Source organism: Ranitomeya imitator, chromosome 6, assembly GCF_032444005.1.
Source record: "Ranitomeya imitator isolate aRanImi1 chromosome 6, aRanImi1.pri, whole genome shotgun sequence".
In the NCBI taxonomy this organism is placed as follows: domain Eukaryota; kingdom Metazoa; phylum Chordata; class Amphibia; order Anura; family Dendrobatidae; genus Ranitomeya; species Ranitomeya imitator.
Window position 1 is genome coordinate 92,450,920 of NC_091287.1, and position 25,850 is coordinate 92,476,769.

Here is a 25,850-nt window from a genome sequence, read left to right on the forward strand (position 1 = left end):
TATCACATATGGGCAGAGGTGCTCACAGAGGGGCAGAATTTATCACATATGGGCAGAGGTGCTCACAGAGGGGGCAGCACTTATCACATATGGGCAGAGGTGCTCACAGAGGGGGCAGCACTTATCACATATGGGCAGAGGTGCTCACAGAGGGGCAGAATTTATCACATATGGGCAGAGGTGCTCACAGAGGGGGCAGCACTTATCACATATTGGCAGAGGTGCTCACAGAGGGGCAAAATTCATCACATATGGGCAGAGGTGCTCACAGAGGGGCAGCACTTATCACATATTGGCAGAGGTGCTCACAGAGGGGCATAATTTATCACATATGGGCAGAGGTGCTCACAGAGGGGCAGCACTTATCACATTGGCAGAGGTGCTCACAGAGGGGCAGAATTTATCACATATGGGCAGAGGCGCTCACAGAGGGGCAGAATTTATCACATATGGGCAGAGGTGCTCACAGAGGGGCAGCACTTATCACATATGGGCAGAGGTGCTCACAGAGGGGCAGAATTTATCACATATGGGCAGAGGTGCTCACAGAGGGGGCAGCACTTATCACATATGGGCAGAGGTGCTCACAGAGGGGCCGCACTTATGACACATGTGGGCAGAGGTGCTCACAGAGGGGCAGCGCTCAGCCCCGGGCATCACTGACACAGCAGTGTGGAAACAATAGGTGAGTGCAGGTTTGTTTCCCAGTTTCCATGGCAGTGAGCGCCGGGCTCCTCCCCCAGGTGACGTCAGCGGATCACAGCCGCCTCTGTCCCAGGAATTCCAGTCAGCTGACACCTCCCCATCATGGAAACCGGAAGTGACGTAGCCTGACGAGAGCGAGAACGAAAACAAGCAGAGCAGCTGACACGCGGAAGCGCTGGGGCTCTGCTGTGTCTCGCACACCCGCTGGCGTGTCCTCCGTTCTCCTCTCCGGGGTCCGCACTGAAGGCCAGCAAGTCATCCACCGGCATCCCTGTATAGGTACGACCCGCTCCTCGGTGTAATAGCTCTGTAACGCAGTGTTATCTGGGATTAGGGGCGGGTGCTGGCCTGTATGGTCGCGCGGTAGATGTTCCGCCGTCCCTGTCCGGTACACAGAGGTCACCGCTCGTACAGGCTTCTCTGGCGTAGTTAGGACAGTTCGGGGGGCGTGGTTATCACTGCGTCGCTCCGACCGACATGTGTGAAGGGGCGGGGCGCACACTGCAGGCGTGCGTGAAGGTGAAGGGCCTGCTGTCAGGTGCCCCGTGACGTCATGCGCCGCCCCCTCGTGGTGAGGAGGTCTGCTGACAAGGCCACTGCATGCTTTCCTTAACCCCTTAGTGACAGAGCCAATTTGGTACTTAATGACCGGGCCAATTTTTGCAATTCTGACCACTGTCACTTTATGAGGTTATAACTCTGGAACGCTTCAACGGATCCCGCTGATTCTGAGATTGTTTTTTCGTGACATATTGTACTTCATGTTAGTGGTAACATTTCTTCGATATTACTTGCGATTATTTATGAAAAAAACGGAAATATGGCGAAAATTTTTAAAATTTTGCAATTTTCAAACTTTGTATTTTTATGCCCTTAAATCAGAGAGTTATGTCACGAAAAATAGTTAATAAACAACATTTCCCACATGTCTACTTTACATCATCACAATTTTGGAAACAATTTTTTTTTGTTAGGGAGTTATAAGGGTTAAAAGTTGACCAGCAATTTCTCATTTTTACAACACCATTTTTTTTTAGGGACCACGTCACATTTGAAGTCATTTTGAGGGGTCTATATGATAGAAAATAATGAAGTGTGACACCATTCTAAAAACTACACCCCTCAAGGTTCTCAAAACCACATTCAAGAAGTTTATTAACCCTTTACGTGCTTCACAGGAACTGAAACAATGTGGAAGGAAAAAATGAACATTTAACTTTTTTTTGCAAACATCTTAATTCAGAACCATTTTTTTATTTTCACAAGTGTAAAAACAGAAATGTAACCATAAATTTTGTTATGCAATTTCTCCTGAATACGCCAATACCCCATATGTGGGGGTAAACCACTGTTAGGGCGCACCGCAGAACTTAGAAGTGAAGGAGCGCCGTTTGACTTTTTCAATGTAGAATTGGCTGGAATTGAGATCGGACACCATGTCACATTTAGAGAGCCCCTGATGTGCCTAAACAGTGGAAACCCCCCACAAGTGACACCATTTTGGAAACTAGACCCCTTAAGGAACTTATCTAGATGTGTGGTGAGCACTTTGAACCCCCAAGTGCTTCACAGAAGTTTATAATGTAGAGCCGTGAAAATAAAAAATCGCTTTTGTTTACACAAAAATGATCTTTTCGCCCACAAATTCTTATTTTCACAAGGGCAACAGGAGAAATTAGACCACAAAAGTTGTTGTGCGATTTCTCCTGAATACGTCGATACCCCATATGTGGGGGTAAACCACTGTTTGGGCGCACCGCAGAGCTTGGAAGAGAAGGAGTGCCGTTTTACTTTTTCAATGTTGAATTGGCTGGAATTGAGATTGGACGCCATGTCGCGTTTGGAGAGCCCCTGATGTGCCTAAACAGTAGAAATCCCCCACAAGTGACCCCATTTTGGAAACTAGACCCCCATGGAACTTATCTAGATGTGTGGTGAGAACCTTGAATGCCCAAGTGCTTCACAGAAGTTTGTAATGCAGAGCCGTGAAAATAAAAAATATTTTTTTTTTTCCACAAAAAAGATTTTGTAGCCCCCAAGTTTTTATTTTCACAAGGGTAACAAGAGAAATTGGACCCCAAAAGTTGTTGTCCAATTTGTCCTGAGTATGCTGGTACCCCATATGTGGGGGTAACCCACTGTTTGGGCGCACGGCAGAGCTCAGAAGGGAGGGAGCACCATTTGACTTTTTGAGCGCAAAATTGGCTGTCGTGTTTGGAGACCCCCTGATGTACCTAAACGGTGGAAACCCCCCAATTCTAGCTCCAACCCTAACCCCAACACACCCCTAACCCTAATCCCAACCTGATCCATAATCCTAATCACTAACCCTAACCATAATCACAACCCTTACCCCAAAACAACCCTAATGTCAACCCTAACCATAACCCTAATCAAAACCCTAAATCCAACACACCCCTAATCCTAATCTCAACCCTAACCTCAAACCTAACCCTAATCCCAATACACCCCTAATCACAACCCTAACCTTAACCCTAATCCCAAACCTAACCCTAATCCCAAGCGTAACCCTAATGCCAACCCTAACCCTAATACCAACCCTAATCCAAACCCTAACCCTAATCCCAGCTCTAACCCTAACTTTAGCCCCAACCCTAGCCCTAACTTTAGCCCCAACCCTAGCCCTAAGGCTACTTTCACACTTGCGTCGTTTGGCATTCCGTCGCAATCCGTCGTTTTGGACAAGAAACGGATCCTGCAAATGTGCCCGCAGGATGCGTTTTTTGCCCATAGACTTGTATTGCCGACGGATCGTGACGGATGGCCACACGTCGCGTCCGTCGTGCACTGGATCAGTTGTGTTTTGGCGGAGCGTCAGCACAAAAAAACGTTCAATGAAACGTTTTTTTGTACGTCGCATCCGCCATTTCTGACCGCGCATGCGTGGCCGTAACTCCGCCCCCTCCTCCCCAGGACATAGATTGGGCAGCGGATGCGTTGAAAAACTACAGCTGCTGCCCACGTTGTGCACAATTTTCACAACGTGCGTCGGTATGTCGGGCCGACGCATTGCGACAGCCCCGTACCGACGGAAGTGTGAAAGAAGCCTAACCCTAAGTTTAGCCCCAACCCTAACCCTAAATTTAGCCCTAACCCTAAATTTAGCCCCAACCCTAGCCCTACCCCTAGCCCTACCCCTAGCCCTAGCCCTAACCCTACCCCTACCCCTAACCCTACCCCTAACCCTAATTTTAGCCCCAACTGCTGTTCTCCTGCCGGCCGGCAGATGGAGACAGATGGCGGGCGCACTGGGCTTGCGTCCGCCATGTTCTTCTGCCGGCGGCCAGGAGGAGCAGCAAGAGGATCCAGGGACCTAGGTGAGTATGCTAGGGTCCCCGAATCCCCCTATTTCTCTGTCCTCTGATGTGCGATCACATCAGAGGACAGAGAATTACACTTTACTTTTTTTTTTTTTTTTGCGGTCGCCGGTAAACAGTTAATTACCGGCGATCGCAAAACAGGGGTCGGTAATACCGACCCCGATCATGCTCTTTGGGGTCTCGGCTACCCCCGGCAGCCGAGACCCCAAAGATTCTCCCGGTGCCGGCCGGCGGGCGCACTGCGCATGCGCCCGCCATTTTGAAGATGGCGGCGCCCACCGGGAGACACGAGGAGCATCGGGGGAGCTAGGTGAGTATTGGGGGGCCACCTGGGACCCCTTTTCTCTGCCCTCCGATGTGCGATCACATCGGAGGACAGAGAAATTAAAAAGAGATCGCTTTTTTTTTTTTGCGATCGCCCGGTAAACGGTTAATTACCGGCGATCGCAAATGCGGGGTGGGTTAAAACCCCCCCGAATCATGTTCTCTGGGGTCTCGGCTACCCTCGGCAGCCGAGACCCCGGAGAAAATCGGCCTCTGGGGGGCGCTATGGACTTTTTCCACAGCGCCGTTAATTAACGGCGCTGTGGTTTAAGTACCCTTAGCGGCCGCTGTTAAAAGGCGTATCGGCGGTCGCTAAGGGGTTAAAGGAGCAGTGAACTTACAACACACGCCTGCTATCTGTACTGTTACCATAGTGATGCGGCTGCAGGTGTGTGGTGTTGTAGGGAGCCATGTCTCCGGCCTCCTTGTGTCACAGTCCTCTGATTGCTGGGGAGGAGGGAGGACCGTTCTGTCTTCTTATCTTACTAGGCAGGCTGAGGCTGCAGCTGAGGATTTGCTGATTGTGTTGATAGGAATACTGCTCCCAGAATGCCAGAAATGACAGTTACGTTTTTAAATTGTCACGCTATAATTAACCCTAGTGCTGTCCCTTTCTCTTTCTAGTGCCCCCTAGTGTGGCTGCTCCCTTGGTACATCTGTGCTCTTCTGTGCGCCTCTTGGCTCAGGCCCTGTGCAGATGGCGGTGGCCTCTGACATGTTCATGTCTGATGGATGGCGTACAGTCACCGCCATCACCCGCAGCCCCGATGGGTGCGGTATGTTACACTGGACAGTAGCATCGCCTGTTGGGTGAAAATGCAGTAGGTGTCGGCTGTCCACTATAGCTGACCACCTGCTGCATCCGCCGCGGTTTGCATTGGTACCGTCAATGGATTTTTAACCCCTTAGCAATAGTGACTACGGCACGTAGAGGGTTACCAGAGTGTGGGGTCTCCCTCTTCAACCCTATTGACACTTTGAGATAATGATTGGGGTCCTAATGTTTTATCTTGGCAATTCATTCCCAAATATCAGCCTTAAGGTACCGTCACATTTGGCAACGCTGCAGCAATATAGACAACGAGCCGATCGCTGCAGCGTTTAGGTCGCTAGGAGACGTCCAACACAGCAGCTCCAGAACGATGCAGGAGCGATCCAGAGACGTACTTATGGTTCTCGCTGGTTGTTCGCTCCATTGAAAACCATTGCAGGCATCGTTGCTTTTGCTGTCAAACATGACGAATCACGCCGACCTGACGACCAAATAAAGTTCCGGACTTCTAGCTCCGACCAGCGATATCACAGCAGGATCCTGATCGCTGCTGCGTGTCAAACACAACGAGATCGCTATCCAGGACGCTGCAACGTCACGGATCGCTGCCGTTCTTGTTGGAAAGTTGTTCAGTGTGAAGATACCTTTAGTCTGCCGGCGATGGTGTCCTGTTCAGAAGTTAACAACATTTAGGTGGTAAAAAACCCCACACATTTTCTGTCTTGTCGTGCCACTTTTTATTCATTCCTGAAAGGTTAACAAACTACTTGACAGCAGTTTTGAGTATGTTAAAGGGGTGCTGTTTTATTTAACCCTCCGTCAGGGGCAATATGTTTCATAACGAGTTTAGGGGCATTGCGCCTGTCCGGCACAGGCTAGAAATTGGCTATATTTTCCTTTTTTAAAAATTTCAATGCTCTAAAAGTGATCAGTTACCTTAATAGGAATGTAATAAATGAGAATGCACATAATCATTTGTAAAAAAAAAAAAAGTTTAATAACTAGAAAAGTAATATGTTTCTATGTGTTGAGCATCCTCCTCACTCTCTCCATCTTGATCTGTATCAGACACATCTGGACATTCTTCCACATCATCTTCTGAATCAATGTCACTTTCTTCCCCTAAATCTTCTAGCTGTAAGGGGTCTGTCTCATCATCAAGCAGTATATTTTGCACTTGCTGAACATGAAGGGCATTGGACAAGTCAAATATTCTCCTCCCGTTTCATAAGAAAAGCAGAATCAAGAGAGAGAATATGTGTTAGGGCGCAATGTGCCTGAGAAGCACACTCTTATTTCTAACAAAACCTTCTATGACAAATCCACAAATTTAGCACTAGCTATTCATAAAACAAGCTAAAAAACAATTGGGATGAATAAAACAGCAAATTCTAATCGTCAAAGGTGTGACGCATTCAGGGGCAATGAGCCTGAGAAGCCAAAACACTGATATCTGATCTCCTGCAGCACAAGAGGCTTCTCAGGTGTCACACAGCCTTTAAAGTTAGGAAGGTACTGGGAGGATGGTGTTTCCCAGACAAACCACTGAAAATAGAGAAATGAAACGAAGTGAGCTGCACCTGTCAGATCAGTTGCCCCTGACGGAGGGTTAACAGTCACTTCTGAACTGAATTGAGTCTCTACAACAAAGTTTTGTAAATTTTCTTGAAAAATTGCTTCAATTTTAAACTTTTTAACATTCCCTCAACATAGAAAGATATTTTATAAATAGTGGTGATGTAGAGCAATGTTATTTATTAACTATTTTATGTGGTGTGACAGTCTGGAATAAAGGGATAATCATTAGCGATTAGCAGACGTGCTCTGATAAGGTGTTATCCGACTATGGTCATGTGCTAACCAGTGACTTGTGCATGCTCGAAGAATACGTTCCAGCGCCTGCATGTGTCGCTGCTGTTCGACAGCCACGAGACGTGCAGACACGGGGATGCCAACATATTTATATAACACCTAAGTCACTCATCCATGCTCAGATAACACCTTATCGGATCACGTTCGCTCAGCACTAATAAACAGTCAAAGTTTAAAAATGAAAGTTTTTTTTCTTTTTTAAATGTCACCAAAAACAATCTTAAACTCACTGGGCTCTGTTGAAACTTTCCAGTGTTATTACCACATAAAGTGATACTGGTCAGTTTTGAAACATTTGGCCCGGTCACTAATGGGTTAAATTTTTCACTCACTGGAGTTTGGATTCTTTGGGATCAGTTGTTTTTTTTTTTTTCCCTTTCTCATTGTTAGTTGCTGTCATTAAAGGGAACCTGTCACGTCCTTTGTAGCATGTAAAATGCCCCCAGTGCATTGTTAGTGATGTAATGTGCATCACTAATATGTTTTTCCACATTAAAATCTCCGCTGCAATCTTTCTAAAAAGGCACGTTACTTATTTTACATGCTCGTTTAGTCAGAGGGGTGTGCTTCATTGCATTCTGTCAGGCTTGTACCCAGGGTTGTGCCAATGTCACTGTATATCCCGCTCAGTGTGTATTGTTTTGCAGCTTCAGTGCGCACACGTGGGTAGTCCTCATCACAGCGCATGCACGGATCGCCGATGGACAATGCGCAAGCGCGGCTCACCCTAAAACACTGCGCAAGCGCTGCAAAACAATAAACACTGCACAATCGCAGGATATACAGTGATGTTGGCGCAACCTTGGGAACAATTCAAATTGTGTGGGCGGGGACGAGCGTGACTGAATGCAATTAAAGGGAACCTGGCACCTGAATTTGTCGGGGCAGGTTTGCGGTCATATGGGCGGGGTTTTCGGGTTTTTGATTCACCCTTTCCTTACCCGCTGGCTGCATGCTGGCCGCAATATTGGGTTGAAGTTCATGCTGTGTCCTCCGTATTACACGCCTGCGCATTGCAATCTTGCCTTGCGCAGGCGTGTAATACGGAGGACACAGCATGAACTTCAACCCAATGTTGCGGCCAGCATGCAGCCAGCGGGTAAGGAAAGGGTGAATCAAACACCCAAAAACTCCGCCCATATGACCGCAAACCTGTCCTGCCAAATTCAGGCGACAGGTTCCCTTTAACCCCTTAGCGACCGCCGATACGCCTTTTAACGGCGGCCGCTAAGGGTATTTAAACCACAGCGCCGTTAATTAACGGCGCTGTGGAAAAAGTCCATAGCGCCCCCCAGAGGCCGATTTTCTCCGGGGTCTCGGCTGCCGAGGGTAGCCGAGACCCCAGAGAACATGATTCGGGGGGGTTTTAACCCACCCCGCATTTGCGATCGCCGGTAATTAACCGTTTACCGGCGATCGCAAAAAAAAAAAAAAAGCGATCTCTTTTTAATTTCTCTGTCCTCCGATGTGATCGCACATCGGAGGACAGAGAAAAGGGGTCCCAGGTGGCCCCCCAATACTCACCTAGCTCCCCCGATGCTCCTCGTGTCTCCCGGTGGGCGCCGCCATCTTCAAAATGGCGGGCGCAGTGCGCCCGCCGGCCGGCACCGGGAGAATCTTTGGGGTCTCGGCTGCCGGGGGTAGCCGAGACCCCAAAGAGCACGATCGGGGTCGGTATTACCGACCCCTGTTTTGCGATCGCCGGTAATTAACTGTTTACCGGCGACCGCAAAAAAAAAAAAGTAAAGTGTAATTCTCTGTCCTCTGATGTAATCGCACATCAGAGGACAGAGAAATAGGGGGATTCGGGGACCCTAGCATACTCACCTAGGTCCCTGGATCCTCTTGCTGCTCCTCCTGGCCGCCGGCAGCAGAACATGGCGGACGCATGCCCAGTGCGCCCGCCATCTGTCTCCATCTGCCGGCCGGCAGGAGAACAGCAGTTGGGGCTAAAATTAGGGTTAGGGGTAGGGTTAGGGGTAGGGTTAGGGTTAGGGGTAGGGTTAGGTTAGGGGTAGGGGTAGGGGTAGGGGTAGGGTTAGGTTAGGGTTAGGGGTAGGGTTAGGGGTAGGGCTAGGGTTAGGGCTAGGGTTGGGGCTAAATTTAGGGTTAGGGTTGGGGCTAAATTTAGGGTTAGGGTTGGGGCTAAACTTAGGGTTAGGCTTCTTTCACACTTACGTCGGTACGGGGCCGTCGCAATGCGTCGGCCCGACATACCGACGCACGTTGTGAAAATTGTGCACAACGTGGGCAGCAGCTGTAGTTTTTCAACACATCCGCTGCCCAATCTATGTCTTGGGGAGGAGGGGGCGGAGTTACGGCCACGCATGCGCGGTCAGAAATGGCGGATGCGACGTACAAAAAAACGTTTCATTGAACTTTTTTTGTGCCGACGCTCCGCCAAAACACAACTGATCCAGTGCACGACGGACGCGACGTGTGGCCATCCGTCACGATCCGTCGGCAATACAAGTCTATGGGCAAAAAACACATCCTGCGGGCACATTTGCAGGATCCGTTTCTTGTCCAAAACGACGGATTGCGATGGAATACCAAACGACGCAAGTGTGATAGTAGCCCTAGGGCTAGGGTTAGGGTTGGGGCTAAAGTTAGGGCTAGGGTTGGGGCTAAAGTTAGGGTTAGAGGTGGGATTAGGGTTAGGGTTTGGATTAGGGTTCGTGTTAGGGTTGGCATTAGGGTTACGCTTGGGATTAGGGTTAGGTTTGGGATTAGGGTTAAGGTTAGGGTTGTGATTAGGGGTGTATTGGGATTAGGGTTAGGTTTGAGGTTAGGGTTGAGATTAGGATTAGGGGTGTGTTGGATTTAGGGTTTTGATTAGGGTTATGGTTAGGGTTGACATTAGGGTTGTTTTGGGGTAAGGGTTGTGATTATGGTTAGGGTTAGTGATTAGGATTATGGATGAGGTTGGGATTAGGGTTAGGGGTGTGTTGGGGTTAGGGTTGGAGCTAGAATTGGGGGGTTTCCACTGTTTAGGTACATCAGGGGGTCTCCAAATACGACAGCCAATTTTGCGCTCAAAAAGTCAAATGGTGCTCCCTCCCTTCTGAGCTCTGCCGTGCGCCCAAACAGTGGGTTACCCCCACATATGGGGCATCAGCGTGCTCGGGATAAATTGGACAACAACTTCTGGGGTCCAATTTCTCTTGTTACCCTTGTGAAAATAAAAACTTGGGGGCTACAAAATCTTTTTTGTGAAAAAAATATTTTTTATTTTCACGACTCTGCATTCTAAACTTCTGTGAAGCACTTGGGCATTCAAAGTTCTCACCACACATCTAGATAAGTTCCTTGGGGGGTCTAGTTTCCAAAATGGGGTCACTTGTGGGGGGTTACTACAGTTTAGGTACATCAGGGGCTCTGCAATCGCAACATAATGCCCACAGACCGTTCTATCAAAGTCTGCATTCCAAAAAGGCGCTCCTTCCCTTCCGAGCTCTGCCGTGCGCCCAAACAGTGGTTTACCCCCACATATGGCGCATCAGCGTACTCGGGATAAATTGGACAACAACTATTGCAGTCCAATTTCTCCTGTTACCCTTGTGAAAATAAAAACTTGGGGGCTACAATATCTTTTTTGTGGAAAAAAATAATATTTTTTATTTTCACGACTCTGCATTCTAAACTTCTGTGAAGCACTTGGGCATTCAAAGTTCTCACCACACATCTAGATAAGTTCCTTGGGGGGTCTAGTTTCCAAAATGGGGTCACTTGTGGAAGGTTTCTACTGGTTAGGTACATCAGGGGCTCTGCAAACGCAACATAATACCCGCAGACCATTCTATCAAAGTCTGCATTCCAAAACGACGCTCCTTCCTTCCGAGCTCTGCCGTGCGCCCAAACAGTGGTTTACCCCCACATATGGGGTACCACCATACTCAGGACAAATTGGACAACAACTTTTGGGGTCCAATTTCTCTTGTTACCCTTGTGAAAATAAACATTTGGTGGCTAAAAAATCTTTTTTGTGGAAAAAATTTTTTTTTTTTATTTTCACGGCTCTGCATTATAAACTTCTGTGAAGCACTTGGGCATTCAAGGTTCTCACCACACATCTAGATAAGTTCCTTAAGGGGTCTAGTTTCCAAAATGGTGTCACTTGTGGGGGGTTTCCACTGTTTAGGCACATCAGGGGCTCTCCAAACGCGACATGGCGTCCGATCTCAATTCCAGCCAATTCTACATTGAAAAAGTAAAACGGCACTCCTTCTCTTCCAAGCTCTGCGGTGTGCCCTAACAGTTGTTTACCCCCACATATTGGGTATCAGCGTACTCAGGAGAAATTGCTCAACAAGTTTTGTGGTCTAATTTCTCCTGTTGCCCTTGTGAAAATAAGAATTTGTGGGCGAAAAGATCATTTTTGTGTAAACAAAAGCGATTTTTTATTTTCACGGCTCTACGTTATAAACTTCTGTGAAGCACTTGGGGGTTCAAAGTGCTCACCACACATCTAGATAAGTTCCTTAAGGGGTCTAGTTTCCAAAATGGTGTCACTTGTGGGGAGTTTCCACTGTTTAGGTACATCAGGGGCTCTCTAAATGTGACATGGTGTCCGATCTCAATTCCAGCCAATTCTGCATTGAAAAAGTCAAACGGCGCTCCTTCACTTCTAAGTTCTGCGGTGCGCCCTAACAGTGGTTTACCCCCACATATGGGGTATTGGCGTATTCAGGAGAAATTGCATAACAAAATTTATGGTTACATTTCTGTTTTTACACTTGTGAAAATAAAAAAAATGGTTCTGAATTAAGATGTTTGCAAAAAAAAGTTAAATGTTCATTTTTTCCTTCCACATTGTTTCAGTTCCTGTGAAGCACGTAAAGGGTTAATAAACTTCTTGAATGTGGTTTTGAGAACCTTGAGGGGTGTAGTTTTTAGAATGGTGTCACACTTCATTATTTTCTATCATATAGACCCCTCAAAATGACTTCAAATGTGATGTGGTCCCTAAAAAAAAATGGTGTTGTAAAAATGAGAAATTGCTGGTCAACTTTTAACCCTTATAACTCCCTAACAAAAAAAAATTTTGTTTCCAAAATTGTGCTGATGTAAAGTAGACATGTGGGAAATGTTATTTATTAACTATTTTTCGTGACATATCTCTCTGATTTAAGGGCATAAAAATACAAAGTTTGAAAATTGCAAAATTTTAAAAATTTTCGCCATATTTCCGTTTTTTTCATAAATAATCGCAAGTAATATCGAAGAAATGTTACCACTAACATGAAGTACAATATGTCACGAAAAAACAATCTCAGAATCAGCGGGATCCGTTGAAGCGTTCCAGAGTTATAACCTCATAAAGTGACATTGGTCAGAATTGCAAAAATTGGCCTGGTCATTAAGTACCAAATTGGCTCTGTCACTAAGGGGTTAAGCCCACCCCTATAACTAAACACGCAGGTAAGATATAAATCCTACAACAAATCTTGGAGTAAAAAGTCCCAAAACAATTACTTAAAAAGAGTGACAATAAGTTTTATTCACATAAATATTAGCAAAAGATCACATACAGACTTGCATAACAAGGTCCAGACAGAGTTACTGTACAGAGGACATAGCACACTGTGGTTGCAAACTGGTTCAATGAGCAAGTCACTTAAAAATGTATATACTGTTACAATCCTCAAAAAAAGTGCATAGTAAAAGAGCAAGAGTATATAGTGTTAAAGCCTCCAGATAGATAAATTGCTATATGGCCCATAATATATCCAAGGCCAGAAAGGGGTAAAGTAATAGAGACATGCTAATCTTACCCATTAGATATATGCCAGTGTGTGTCCAGCAGCCCCAACACGCGTTTCACGTTGGGCTTCCTCAGGGGGCTGTTCCTACTATTTTTTGAATGACATGCATCAGTGGAACCTGTTCTTATGCAGGTAAGATTTACCTAGATAAAGTGATTTATTTTTTAATTGGAAAAACGTGTCAATGATGTCCATTGTATCACTAACAATGCGGTGGGGACACTTCACATGATACAAAGGACATGACAGGTTCTTTTTAAAGTGTTTTAGGTCTAATATCGGATGTGCATTCTGTCACTAGAAGCTCGGACCAGGCTCCGCAATCTATTCTGCCTTTACTGATCGCTGGGGGGCATGTCTGTGTGGTCTGCCGGAGGGAGCTGAGCTCTGTATTCCACCTTTTCCAGCAGTCGTGTATATTATGGTTAGAGCAGATTTAAATAATTTTTTTTATTAGGAATTTTAACATATTACATTTATAATACGAGTCAATATTTTCATACAAAACCTTTGATTTAAGGAAGGTACATGGAAGGAGGAGGACAATGGAGGGGAGCCTAAGCGGGGATGTGTGTTAGGTTTACAATTACTAGGTTTCACATGGAGAGTCGGGGACGGCCGAGCGGTTTAGGGCAGTTCCACACGTCCAGATAATTCCGGTACCGGAAAAAATCGGTACCGGAATTATCCGTGTCCGTGTGCCCGTGCGTTTCTGTGGCACATCAGTGTGGCACACATGTGCCGCCCGTGTGCCCACTGGGTACCACACGCACCGTGCAGGAGACGGCGCTAAAGTTTAGCGCTGTCCCCTGCATCGTGCTGAAGCCGCGATTCATATCTTCTGTGCAGCAGCGTTTGCTGTAGAGAAGATATGAATAATCCATTTTTTTTGTGGTTTTTCGTGTTTAACCCTGCTGTTCTGTTCGGTCTGGGGAGACCTATTTTGAACTTTGGTATTTTTTGGGGTGTTCAAGATGCGGTTCTGAAACTTGTGGTTGATTGACTTAAATGAGGATGGGTCGGTCGGCCACGGGTTTCAGAGCCGCATCTTGAATATTTTAAAGAATATTGAAGTTCAAAGTCGGTCATTTTTGACCAACAGAACAGCAGGGTTAAAGTAAAGGTCCATGTCCCCACCCCCTGTGCGCCCCCCCGCTGTTCTGAAAATACTCACCCGGCTCCCTCGTTGGCTGTCGCTGCTTCCTGTCCTGGCCGCACCTTTTACTGTTTGCGGTCACGTGGGGCGGCTCATTTACAGTAATGAATATGCGGCTCCACCCCTATGGGTGGAGCCGCGAAAAACCACAAAAAAAATGGATAATTCATATCTTCTTTACAGCAAACGCTGCTGCACAGAAGATATGAATCGCGGCTTCAGCACCATGTGGGGGGGACAGCGCTTGCTGGAGCGCTGTCTCCTGCACGTCACATGGACTGCACACGGACAACGTCCGTGTGCGGTACGTGTTTTACACGGACCCATTGACTGTGTTTGGCACACGGAGACACGGTCCGCAAAAAATCAATGACATCTGCACAGATGCATTGATTTTAATGTGTCTACGTGTGTCAGTGGCTCCAATACGTGAGGAAACTGTCACCTCACGTACCGGAGCCACTGACGTGTGAAACCGACCTTAGACAGAATGGAGGCATGGCGAATGGGTGTGGTAATGGTATTCTGCCAAGGGAAGCCAAGCTACCAAACTTAGGCTAGGATCACATTGCGTTAGGGCAATCCGTTAAGCGCATAGCGCTAACGCAATGTATCTATAGGGATCGTGTTTGCCTATCCCGCTAGTGCAGATCCCCGATCTGCGCTAGCGAGGAACGGACCTCGGACGCTGCAAGCAGCGTCCGAGGTCCGTCAGAAAATAACGGCACATCGCTAGCGCGTGCCGAAAATGGCATGCGCTAGAGATCAGATTCACATTGCCGTCAATGGGTGCGCTAACGGACCCGTTGCATGGCGTTAATTGTGACAATTTCGCCATGCAACGCAGAACTTTAGCGTTAACCCATTAACGCAATGTGAACCTAGCCTTATGGACTTGTCTGTGAGTAAGGCTATGCGCACACTTTGCGGATTGGTGTGCAAATTTTTCCCGCATCATTTTTGCTAAATCTGCAAGTAAAACGCATTGCAGATTACCTGCGGATTTACCGTGTTTTTTGTGCGGATTCCACCTGCTGTTTTACACCTGCGGATTCCTATTGAGGAGCAGATGTAAACCGCTGTGGAATCCGCACAAAGAATTGACGTGCTGCAGAAAATACAGCGCAGTTTTTTGTTGCAGCATGTGCAATGCGAATTTTGTTTTCCATACGTTTACATGGTACTGTACAACGCATGGAAAACTGCTGCGAAGCCACAGTGGCCAATCCGCTGCGGATCCGCAGCAAAATCCGCAACGTGTGCACATAGCCTCAGGCTACTTTCGCACATCAGGTTTTTGCAGTCAGGCTGAATCCGGCCACTTTTGAAAAAAACTGATCCGTTGCATGTTGTGAAAAACTGATGCGATGGATCTGTTTTTTTTTTTTGCTGGATCCGAGTAGCTGATGTCCAGGCACTAGGTGGTCTGGGGAGGGAAGAGGAGCGAGATGCAGCTTCAGGGCATGCTCAAGTTAAAAAAAACAAAACAAAACGGAATCAGTCCCCAGATTCACTCATTTGACGTCTCCTGCGCCATAGGCTTCCATTATAGCAAAAGCTGCATGGCGCTGGATCCGTCGCTGGCCGTTTTTTAGATGGACACAAAAAATGTTCCTCTGTGCATTCTCTCTGGCCGCCGGCCCGACAATTTTTGACAGATGAAACGCGAGGTCATCCAGCGCTAATACAAGTCTATGAGAAAAAAAACGTATCTGGTGCCAAATTTTGCCGGATCCATTTTTTTTTTAAATTCGCCAGATTGGGCCTCACGGCAAAAACCTGATGTGTGAAAGTAGCCTAAGGCTGCTGTCACACTAGCAGTATTTGTAAGCCAAAACCAGGAGTGGAACGATTAGAGGAAAAGTCTAATAGAAACATATGCACCACTTCTGCATTTATCACCCACTCCTGGTTTTGGCTGAGAAATACTGATGTAAAATACTGACCAAATACCTCTAGTGTGACGGCAGCCTAAGGTTGTAAATTTTTCATTAATTATGTACTGTGAAAGGTGTCTTTTGACTTCCAAAAAGGCAAGGCTTAGTTTCTCCCAGACCGAAGCTATAGTTTGTTTTAGCTGCTAAAAATAAAAGCGAGATGAGTCTATAATACTTGGAGATACTAGGGATTTGCATATTCAGTATGGCTTCCAATGGATTCTTTTTAAGATTGATATTGATGACCGTGAGAATCAGAAAGTATTTGCTGATCGGGAGTTAACGAACTATGGGGCATAACCACCATACATGGTACATATCTCTGATAGAATTGCAGCATCTGAAGCAATCGGGGGAGTAGCGAGGAACTACTTTGGCCACTCTGGCAGGGGTCAGGTGCCATCTGGTCAGCACCTTCAGGCCATGTGCACACGTTGCGCATTTTACCGTGGATCCGTGGCGTTTTTGATGCTGCGGATCTGCAGCAGTTTTCCATGCGGTTTACAGCACCATGTAAACCTATGAAAAACCAAATCTGCTGTGCACATGCTGCGGAAAAAACCACAAGGAAACACAGCGTTGTTTTTTCCGCAGCATGTCAATTCTTTGTGTGGATCTGCAGCGTTTCTGCACCCATTGACTTGCATTGAGTCGGGCACATCCGCAGCAAAACCGCAGAAGTATATGTTAAAATTTGCCAATGTGTAGGGTAATTTATGAGAAGGGAGCAGATTTGATCTCCAACCCATTTACCCCCTCAGGGACAGTGTGGGAACCAGCAGTGAGATGCTTTCTATACTGTGGATAGGGGATAACTCACAATTTTGAGACAACCCCTTTTAAATCATGAATTGTCAGCCAAGATGTAAACTTCACAGATCAACCAGAGGAAGTAGTGTAGTTTTTATTGCATCCTGCTCACAAACCAAAAGGTTCCCGACTTTGAAAGTCCGACGTATGTAAAATGTCCACCTTATTAGAGGCGCCCGCCGTTTCACAATTGGAGCTTCTTTGTATGACAATTGTAACCCCGGAGGACTGCAGAAAATGAAGCAAGTCACTTATCTGTGAATCCGTTTTGGTGTGAATTTATTTGAGAATGGGAAAATCTAGTTATCGATGCTAGACTAGCTGGGCACAGTGTTTAAAAGCTCTGCAAACCTTGTGGGGTATTCTGGTGCAGTGGTGTCACGTATACAGAGATTGAGGTGATGAAGAAAAAGGAGGTCCTGGGCACGTGAACACCTTGTTGATCTCAAGAATTGCTCTGAAGAGCAGGAGGTGCACAGTCAAGTACTTTGTAGTCGAGTACTACGACATTAATGGTGCAACTAACATACGGGAACGCAGAGCACTGTCCACCGAGGAAGTTGGAGAAGGTAATGATCCGTCATGCCTTGTCAAGATAAGCCACCTCTAGAGTCTGGTATCAGCTCTCTCGCAGGGTAGAGCAAGAGTTCCTGTGCATGAGGGAGTCTGGAGCGTTGGCTGTCGCCCAAAAGATTGGCTGAACCGTTGTTTGTCCGACAGCTAGCTTTTTAGGTATGGGGCTCCTAAGACTCCAATGGGGGAAAAAGTGTAAAAATTTGATTACTGGGAAGACCTTGTCGATGGGGATGGGAGAGTATGGCCTCCTCTAGTAACCTCCTTTTATACTAAGCCCCTAATTATTGCCCTGCTGCACACTAGGAATTGTTTTGTAGATTAGGGCCTGTGAGATCTGTATATGATGATTGTTGATGCAAGTTTTTTATTGTAGCAGAATTGCTAGATGAATGAATTGCTCCTTCCTCTCCGCAGTCAGTGCCCGCTCCATACTCCCCTCCAGTCAGCCCTCACACAGGGTTAATGGCAGCGTTAATGGACCGCATTATGCCACGGTGTAACGCACTCCATTAACGCAGCTATTAACCCTGTGTGACCAACTTTTTACTACTGATGCTGCGTATGCAGCATCAATAGTAAAACGATCTAATGTTAAAAATAATAATAATAATAATAAAAAAAAAAAAAGTTATTCTCACCCTCCGACGTGGCGTGCTGTCCTCGGCAGTGCAAGCGGCAGGTTCCGGTGCCAAGGATGCTATGCGAGAAGGACCTTCCATGATGTCACGGTCATGTGACCGCGACGTCATCACAGGTCCTGCGCTCATACCAACCCTGGGACCGGAAGCTGCCGCCTGCACCGCACTGCAAGGGGCCTTCGGAGGGTGAGTATATGTTTATTTTTTATCTTAAGTCTTTTTAAACCACGCATATAGTGCCCACATTGCTATATACTATGTGGGCAATGTTATATACTGCGTGGGCTGCGTTATATACTGCATGGCTATGTACTACTTGGCCAGTGTTAATGGCAGCGTTAATGGACCACGTTATGCCACGGTGTAACGCACTCCATTAACGCAGCTATTAACCCTGTGTGACCAACTTTTTACTGTTACTTTTTACTGTACAGTGTTATATACTATGTGGGCAATGTTATATACTGTTTGGGCTGTGTTATATACTGCGTGGCCTGTATTAACACATCGGGTATTCAAGAATATGTCGTGGCCTGTGCTATATACTATGTGGCTGCTATATACATACATAGGATCTACACAAAACCCACAAAGCGTATCACGGGTTAATGGCTGAGAGCAGAAAGATATCGCTCCCCCACTATTACTATCCACACCAATAGGGCTGACAGGGTAACTCCAAAATACATATGCAACAAAAAATCGGAGTAAGGAAATCCCAAAACTTATGCTCAATAAAAACATATACATTTTTATTTACCAATAAATAACAATACCCATGTAGGAGGCAAGAGACTCTCCCTGTTCCACTAACGACCCCCTGACGCATGTTTCGCAGTCAGCTTTCTCAAAGAGGGTTAAACATTGGCCACTCTTTGTTGTTTAAGTAATGCACATACCGGAAATGTAGGTGACGTGTCGGTGCACGCGCATCTGAGACCAGGCACCGACCCCCTTTCCGGCCGTCATAGCCGCGCCTGCATAGGGCGGAACATCGCCAAGTGACGTCAAATGATATGCAGGTGCAGCCAATATTGCTAATCGTCGGGGAGCCGGAAACCTATTCGGTCCAAGGCGCGTGTGCGCACAGTCACCGGCCATTTTGTTGGAGACCATATAGGCTGCCATAATACTAGAGATCTTAAAAATACCCCCATTTACAGTATAGTATAGATAGTGCTCAATGTGACAGAATTAATAAGCACAGTGATTATGTATCCACATATATAATACAGAAAAACAGGTATAACAATTAGACATATGAACATTAATAAAGTGCAATGTGCAATATGAAGTGACTAATATCTACTATATAATTGTCTAAGGGTCACTTCCGTCTGTCTGTCCTTCTGTCACGGTTATTCATTTGCTGATTGGTCTCGCCAGCTGCCTGTCATGGCTGCCGCGACCAATCAGCGACGGGCACAGTCCGGAAGAAAATGGCCGCTCCTTACTCCCCGCAGTCAGTGCCTTTCGCCCGCATACTCCCCTCCGGTCACCGCTAACACGGTTAATGCCGGCGATAACGGACCGCGTTATGCCGCAGGTAACGCTCTCCGTTACCGCCGCTATTAACCCTGTGTGTCCCCAACTTTTTACTATTGACGCTGCCTATGCGGCATCAATAGTAAAAAATGTAATGTTAAAAATAATAAAAATTAAAAAACCTGCTATATTCACCCTCCGTAGCCGCTCGCTCCGGCCGCCATCTTCCGTTGCAGGTTCTGGTGGCAGAAGGACCTGCCATGACGTCACGGTCATGTGACCACGACGTCATCACAGGCCCTGCGCGAGACGGACCTGCCATGACGTCACGGTCATGTGACCGCGACGTCATCATAGGCCCTGCGCGCCTGCACTACAAAGACCTGCCATGACGTCACGGTCATGTGACCGCGACGACATCACAGGTCCTGCGCTCATTCCAACCCTGGGACCGGAAGCTGCCGTGGACTACAAGGGCTCCCTCGGAAAGGTGAGTATATGTTTATTTTTTATTTTTTAACCTGTGACAAATCTGGCTGGGCAATATACTACGTGACTGGCCAATATGCTATGTGGCTCTGTGCTGTATACTATGTCGCTGGGAAGTATACTATGTCGCTGGGAAGTATACTATGTCGCTGGGAAGTATACTATGTCGCTGGGAAGTATACTATGTCGCTGGGAAGTATACTATGTCGCTGGGAAGTATACTATGTCGCTGGGCAATATACGAACTACGTCGCTGGGCAATATGCTACGTGTCTGGGCAATATACTACGTGGACATGCATATTCTAGAATACCCGATGCGTTAGAATCGGGCCACCATCTAGTATATAATAAAGCAGTACAACTGCATATGAAATATAATGCATACAAACTATAATAAAGTGCAAAATTAAGACGAAGATGCAATGCTTGTGGTAAGAGGGTCCTTTTCGTCCCTCCATATTTAAGTATACAGATATAGACGCGTGAATCAAGGCAACCAGAAGATGCGATCTCAGAAAAATGGGCCATGGACATGCAAATAGTGCTGCCATACTAGAATAAAAAAGAGAGAACAGACAATGGTTAAAAACAATATAAAATCAGAATTGAGGATAACTCAATAAAGGGTAGAGGAATAGAAGACCGAAGCGTAAATCAGTAACAGTACGGGTAGTGCCCAACGGCAACCACCTGTCACTATATTACATTCTAGAGGGCGATGGAGTGGTGGAATAAGGATTAAAACTTCCAAATTTCCCGATACTTATAAGAAGGGGGCGAAACTCAATTTTTCGTTTAATCCTTTAGGGGCAATAGTATCAAGGGTGACAATCCACCTGCACTCACATTGAGCTAGGAGTTGGTTTAGAATGCCACCACTGATGCCCCCATGAATTGTCAATCCCCCTCACCTTCAAACCGTTGGGATAAGATCCGTGATGTGCCCGAAAATGTTGTGGTATAGTTTTTAATATAGAAATATCAGTTGCCTCCCTTGCGGCAATAATATCGTGAACATGCTCGCGTGTCCGCACTTTCAGCTCTCTGGAAGTTAAGCCGATATAAATGAGGGAGCAGGGATAAGTAGCGTAATACACCACATGTGTGGTGTTACATGACATGTATTCTCGAATTTTATATTCCCTGCTACCATCAGACGACTTGAAACTCTTGCTTCTTAAAATATTGGGGCACGCGACACATGAGCCTCAAGGGAAGCAGCCAACCTTGGGGACAGGCCTGGCAAAAAAAGTTTTGTTTAGCCACATAGTGGTTTGTAACAATTATCCTTCAAATTCCTACCCCTACGTTGCACCATATGCGGAGACGGGGGTAGATGAGTTGCCAGGACATTATCTGTCCGCAAAATTGGCCAATGTTTGTTCAAAATCTCACGGATCCGATCCCAGCGGCAGTTGGAGGCAGAGATGAACCTAATTTCCGAACTATTCGCCCGATTTGATTTTTGTAGATTAATTCAGGAAGTCCTCTCTTCGATTTGATTTTTCGTGCACAGTTCTGGTCTCCGGTGTATAAGAAAGACATAGCTGAACTGGAGCGGGTGCAGAGAAGAGCGACCAAGGTTATTAGAGGACTGGGGGGTCTGCAATACCAAGATAGGTTATTACACTTGGGGCTATTTAGTTTGGAAAAACGAAGACTAAGGGGTGATCTTATTTTAATGTATAAATATATGAGGGGACAGTACAAAGACCTTTCTGATGATCTTTTTAATCATAGACCTGAAACAGGGACAAGGGGGCATCCTCTGCGGTTGGAGGAAAAAAGGTTTAAGCATAATAACAGACGCGGATTCTTTACTGTAAGAGCAGTGAGACTATGGAACTCTCTGCCGTATGATGTTGTAATGAGGGATTCATTACTTAAATTTAAGAGGGGACTGGATACCTTTCTGGAAAAGTATAATGTTACAGGGTATATACACTAGATTCCTTGATAGGGCGTTGATCCAGGGAACTAGTCTGATTGCCGTATGTGGAGTCGGGAAGGAATTTTTTTCCCCAATGTGGAGCTTACTCTTTGCACATGGGTTTTTTTTGCCTTCCTCTGGATCAACATGTTAGGTTAGGCTATGGGTTGAACTAGATGGACATATAGTCTTCCTTCAACCTTAATAACTATGTAACTATGTAACTATGTAACTATGAGTGTGCTTAGCCCTACCATAGCCTGCCCTAATGCATCGGCGGCTATACCCCCTGACCCTAAATCTGTCAGCAAGGATCACGGACTGCTCCTCAAAGCGGGCCTCAGTAGAGCAGACACGCCTGTTCCTCAAGAATTGACCAACTGGGATGGCCTTAATAACAGAATAGTTGTGTGCCGAGGATGCATGGAGTAAAGAATTGACCAATGTCTCCTTGCGATAAAGATCCGTCTCAATGGATCCATCCTCTGCAACACATAAAGTAATATCAAGAAAATTAATACTGGAGTTATCCCAAGAATAAGTGAATTTCAAATTAAAAGAATTATTATTTATTATTACTACGTGGCCACTGTTATATACTGTGTGGCCTGTATTAACGCATCGGGTATTCAAGAATATATCGTGGCCTGTGCTATATACTATGTGGCTGCTATATACATACTGTACATATTCTAGAATACCCGATGCGTTAGAATCGGGCCACCATCTAGTATGAGATAAGATGGCAAGTACTAGGAAACTCTTTCCATTTTAGGTTCAAGAAGCTTCTCTTGCAGACCTCATATGACGTACAACAGTTGAGAGAGAGCAGAAAAGGTGAATTTCTCCAGCTGAATATTCCACAACGCAGTTGTCCAGGGCTATTATATAGTTTTTTTTTTGCTATTAGCCTAAAAGGCAGGTAGTTGGTAAGAGGTGACTAACTGCCTGTTGTACCCGGCGCCGTCTCAAGACAGTCACTTACAGCTCTTGATGGCGATTCAACTGCTCCATGTCAACAAAGCACCTCTTTTTCTTCCTGGTGCACTTTTGATGGGGTGTTACCTCCGGTGTCATGCTGATTGACAGCCGGCTCCCTGTAATTAGGCAGTAGGGAGCTGACTGTCAATCAGCGTGACGCCGGCAGTCACACCCCATCAACAGAGCAGATGTGATGCTGCTGCTCTGTCGCCGTGTCGGAACTCGCTGATTCGCCGACAGAAGCAATCTCTGGCCGTTATGTGCCGGAAGAGATCGGCATTTGCCTGTTAATTTTTGTTACTAAGGGAATAAGAACTGAGTCCTGGACCACCCCTTTAAATAAGGTTAAATAAGTTCTCCGGGCATGTAATACTACACCTACCTTTTTAGGATAGGTCATCAATACTGCATAAGGCAGTGGTCCGATGGGCATGGCAACCATACAGTTAGGGCCAGAAATATTTGGACAGTGACACAATTTTCGCGAGTTGGGCTCTGCATGCCACCACATTGGATTTGAAATGAAACCTCTACAACAGAATTCAAGTGCAGATTGTAACGTTTAATTTGAAGGGTTGAACAAAAATATCTGATAGAAAATGTAGGAATTGTACACATTTCTTTACAAACACTCCACATTTTAGGAGGTCAAAAGTAATTGGACAAATAAACATAACCCAAACAAAATATTTTTATTTTCATTATTTTGTTGCAAATCCTTTGGAGGCAATCACTGCCTTAAGTCTGGAACCCATGGACATCACCAAACGCTGGGTTTCCTCCTTCTTAATGCTTTGCCAGGCCTTTACAGCCGCAGCCTTCAGGTCTTGCTTGTTTGTGGGTCTTTCCGTCTTAAGTCTGGATTTGAGCAAGTGAAATGCATGCTCAATTGGGTTTAGATCTGGAGATTGACTTGGCCATTGCAGAATGTTCCACTTTTTGGCACTCATGAACTCCTGGGTAGCTTTGGATTTATGCTTGGGGTCATTGTCCATCTGTACTATGAAGCGCCGTCCAATCAACTTTGCAGCATTTGGCTGAATCTGGGCTGAAAGTATATCCCGGTACACTTCAGAATTCATCCGGCTACTCTTGTCTGCTCTTATGTCATCAATAAACACAAGTGACCCAGTGCCATTGAAAGCCATGCATGCCCATGCCATCACGTTGCCTCCACCATGTTTTACAGAGGATGTGGTGTGCCTTGGATCATGTGCCGTTCCCTTTCTTCTCCAAACTTTTTTCTTCCCATCATTCTGGTACAGGTTGATCTTTGTCTCATCTGTCCATAGAATACTTTTCCAGAACTGAGCTGGCTTCTTGAGGTGTTTTTCTGCAAATTTAACTCTGGCCTGTCTATTTTTGGTATTGATGATTGGTTTGCATCTAGATGTGAACCCTTTGTATTTACTGTCATGGAGTCTTCTCTTCTCTGTTGACTTAGAGACAGATACACCTACTTCACTGAGAGTGTTCTGGACTTCAGTTGATGTTGTGAACGGGTTCTTCTTCACCAAATTAAGTATGCGGCGATCATCCACCACTGTTGTCATCCGTGGACGCCCAGGCCTTTTTGAGTTCCCAAGCTCACCAGTCAATTCCTTTTTTCTCAGAATGTCCCCAACTGTTGATTTTGCTACTCCAAGCATGTCTGCTATCTCTCTGATGGATTTTTTCTTTTTTTTCAGCCTCAGGATGTTCTGCTTCACCTCAATTGAGAGTTCCTTTGACCGCATGTTGTCTGCTCACAGCAACAGCTTCCAAATGCAAAACCACACACCTGGAATCCACCCCTGACCTTTTAACTACTTCATTGATTACAGGTTAACGAGGGAGACGCCTTCAGAGTTAATTGCAGCCCTTAGAGTCCATTGTCCAATTACTTTTGGTCCCTTGAAAAAGAGGACGCTATGCATTACAGAGCTAGGATTCCTAAACCCTTTCTCCGATTTGGATGTGGAAACTATCATATTGCAGCTGGGAGTGTGCACTTTCAGCCCATATTATATATGTAATTGTATTTCTGAACATGTTTTTGTAAACAGCTAAAATAACAAAACTTGTGTCACTGTCCAAATATTTCTGGCCCTAACTGTAAGTAAGATGCAAGCTCTGGCCATAAACACCGCTCTACCTCCCTATACCACCTTATGTAAATGTAGACGTTTACATGCTGAGAAATAATTCTGTTCTGCTTGAATATATGCAGAAGACGAGCGCTTCATATGTCAGTACTAACTGCACGTCATTGCAGTAACGTGCCAGATTTGTTTAGAGGCGCACACCCGTGCAAGTGTTTACCTCTGCGTATACCATATATAATTTTCTCTGTTCTCCAATTACAGGTTAACAATGTCCACTCCACAAGACCTCCTGTCTCCAAATAGCACCCTGCAGACGTCCAACTTCGCACACGTTATCTTCCAGAATGTGGCAAAGAGTTACCTTCCTAGCGCTCCTCTGGAGTGTCAATACACCCTGACTCAGTATATCCATCCCCATCCCAAAGACTGGGTTGGGATATTTAAGGTAGGTCTGTGTGATTTCTTGTGGGCTGTAAAATATCCACCTCCTTATAAAATCATTACTGATTCACAGAATGTAATAGTAAAAAAAAATGTTGCCCCTTCATGACATGCGCCCTATATATACACAGCTGCGGGGGCTGCATTCCTGCCAAGTGCCGCCGCTATTTCCGGTCACCGTGCTGCATCGTGTGGTGGCAGTGTTAAGATGGCCATCCCTGCACGTCGCCTTGGTTGTCTGTTTCTTCCCCACCCCCCCCACCCCATGTCGGCGATCGCTGTGATTGGCTGGTCAGAATTGATCAGCCAATCACAGCCATGTCACAATAAGGTTTAGAGAAAAAAAAAAACAAGGTGATACGGTGATTGGTGCTGACTGCACCAATCTCAGCAGCCAAAATGGATGTGGTGATCGCGACGTCACCTCTCCTGATTAAACCCTTTGGCGCTGTTTGGTCAGTAACTATTGTTCAGCCAATCAGCACCAAAGGGGTTAATCTAAAATTGCGATCACCACTCTGCACGCCATCTTTACCTCAGAG

General features: G+C 46.0%; 1 protein-coding gene across 1 annotated transcript in view; it reads left to right on the forward strand.

Annotated features, from left to right (window-relative positions):
* Positions 1–796: 796 nt before the first annotated feature.
* The window catches only part of TAX1BP1 (Tax1 binding protein 1), a 152,095-nt gene continuing 127,041 nt past the window's right edge, over positions 797–25,850 (forward strand). The window contains exons 1-2 of the mRNA XM_069729916.1: positions 797–984; positions 25,129–25,312. Of these exons, the coding sequence (XP_069586017.1) occupies positions 25,136–25,312 (177 nt within the window). The 5' untranslated portion in view covers positions 797–984; positions 25,129–25,135. The remainder of the gene's footprint in view (positions 985–25,128; positions 25,313–25,850) is intronic.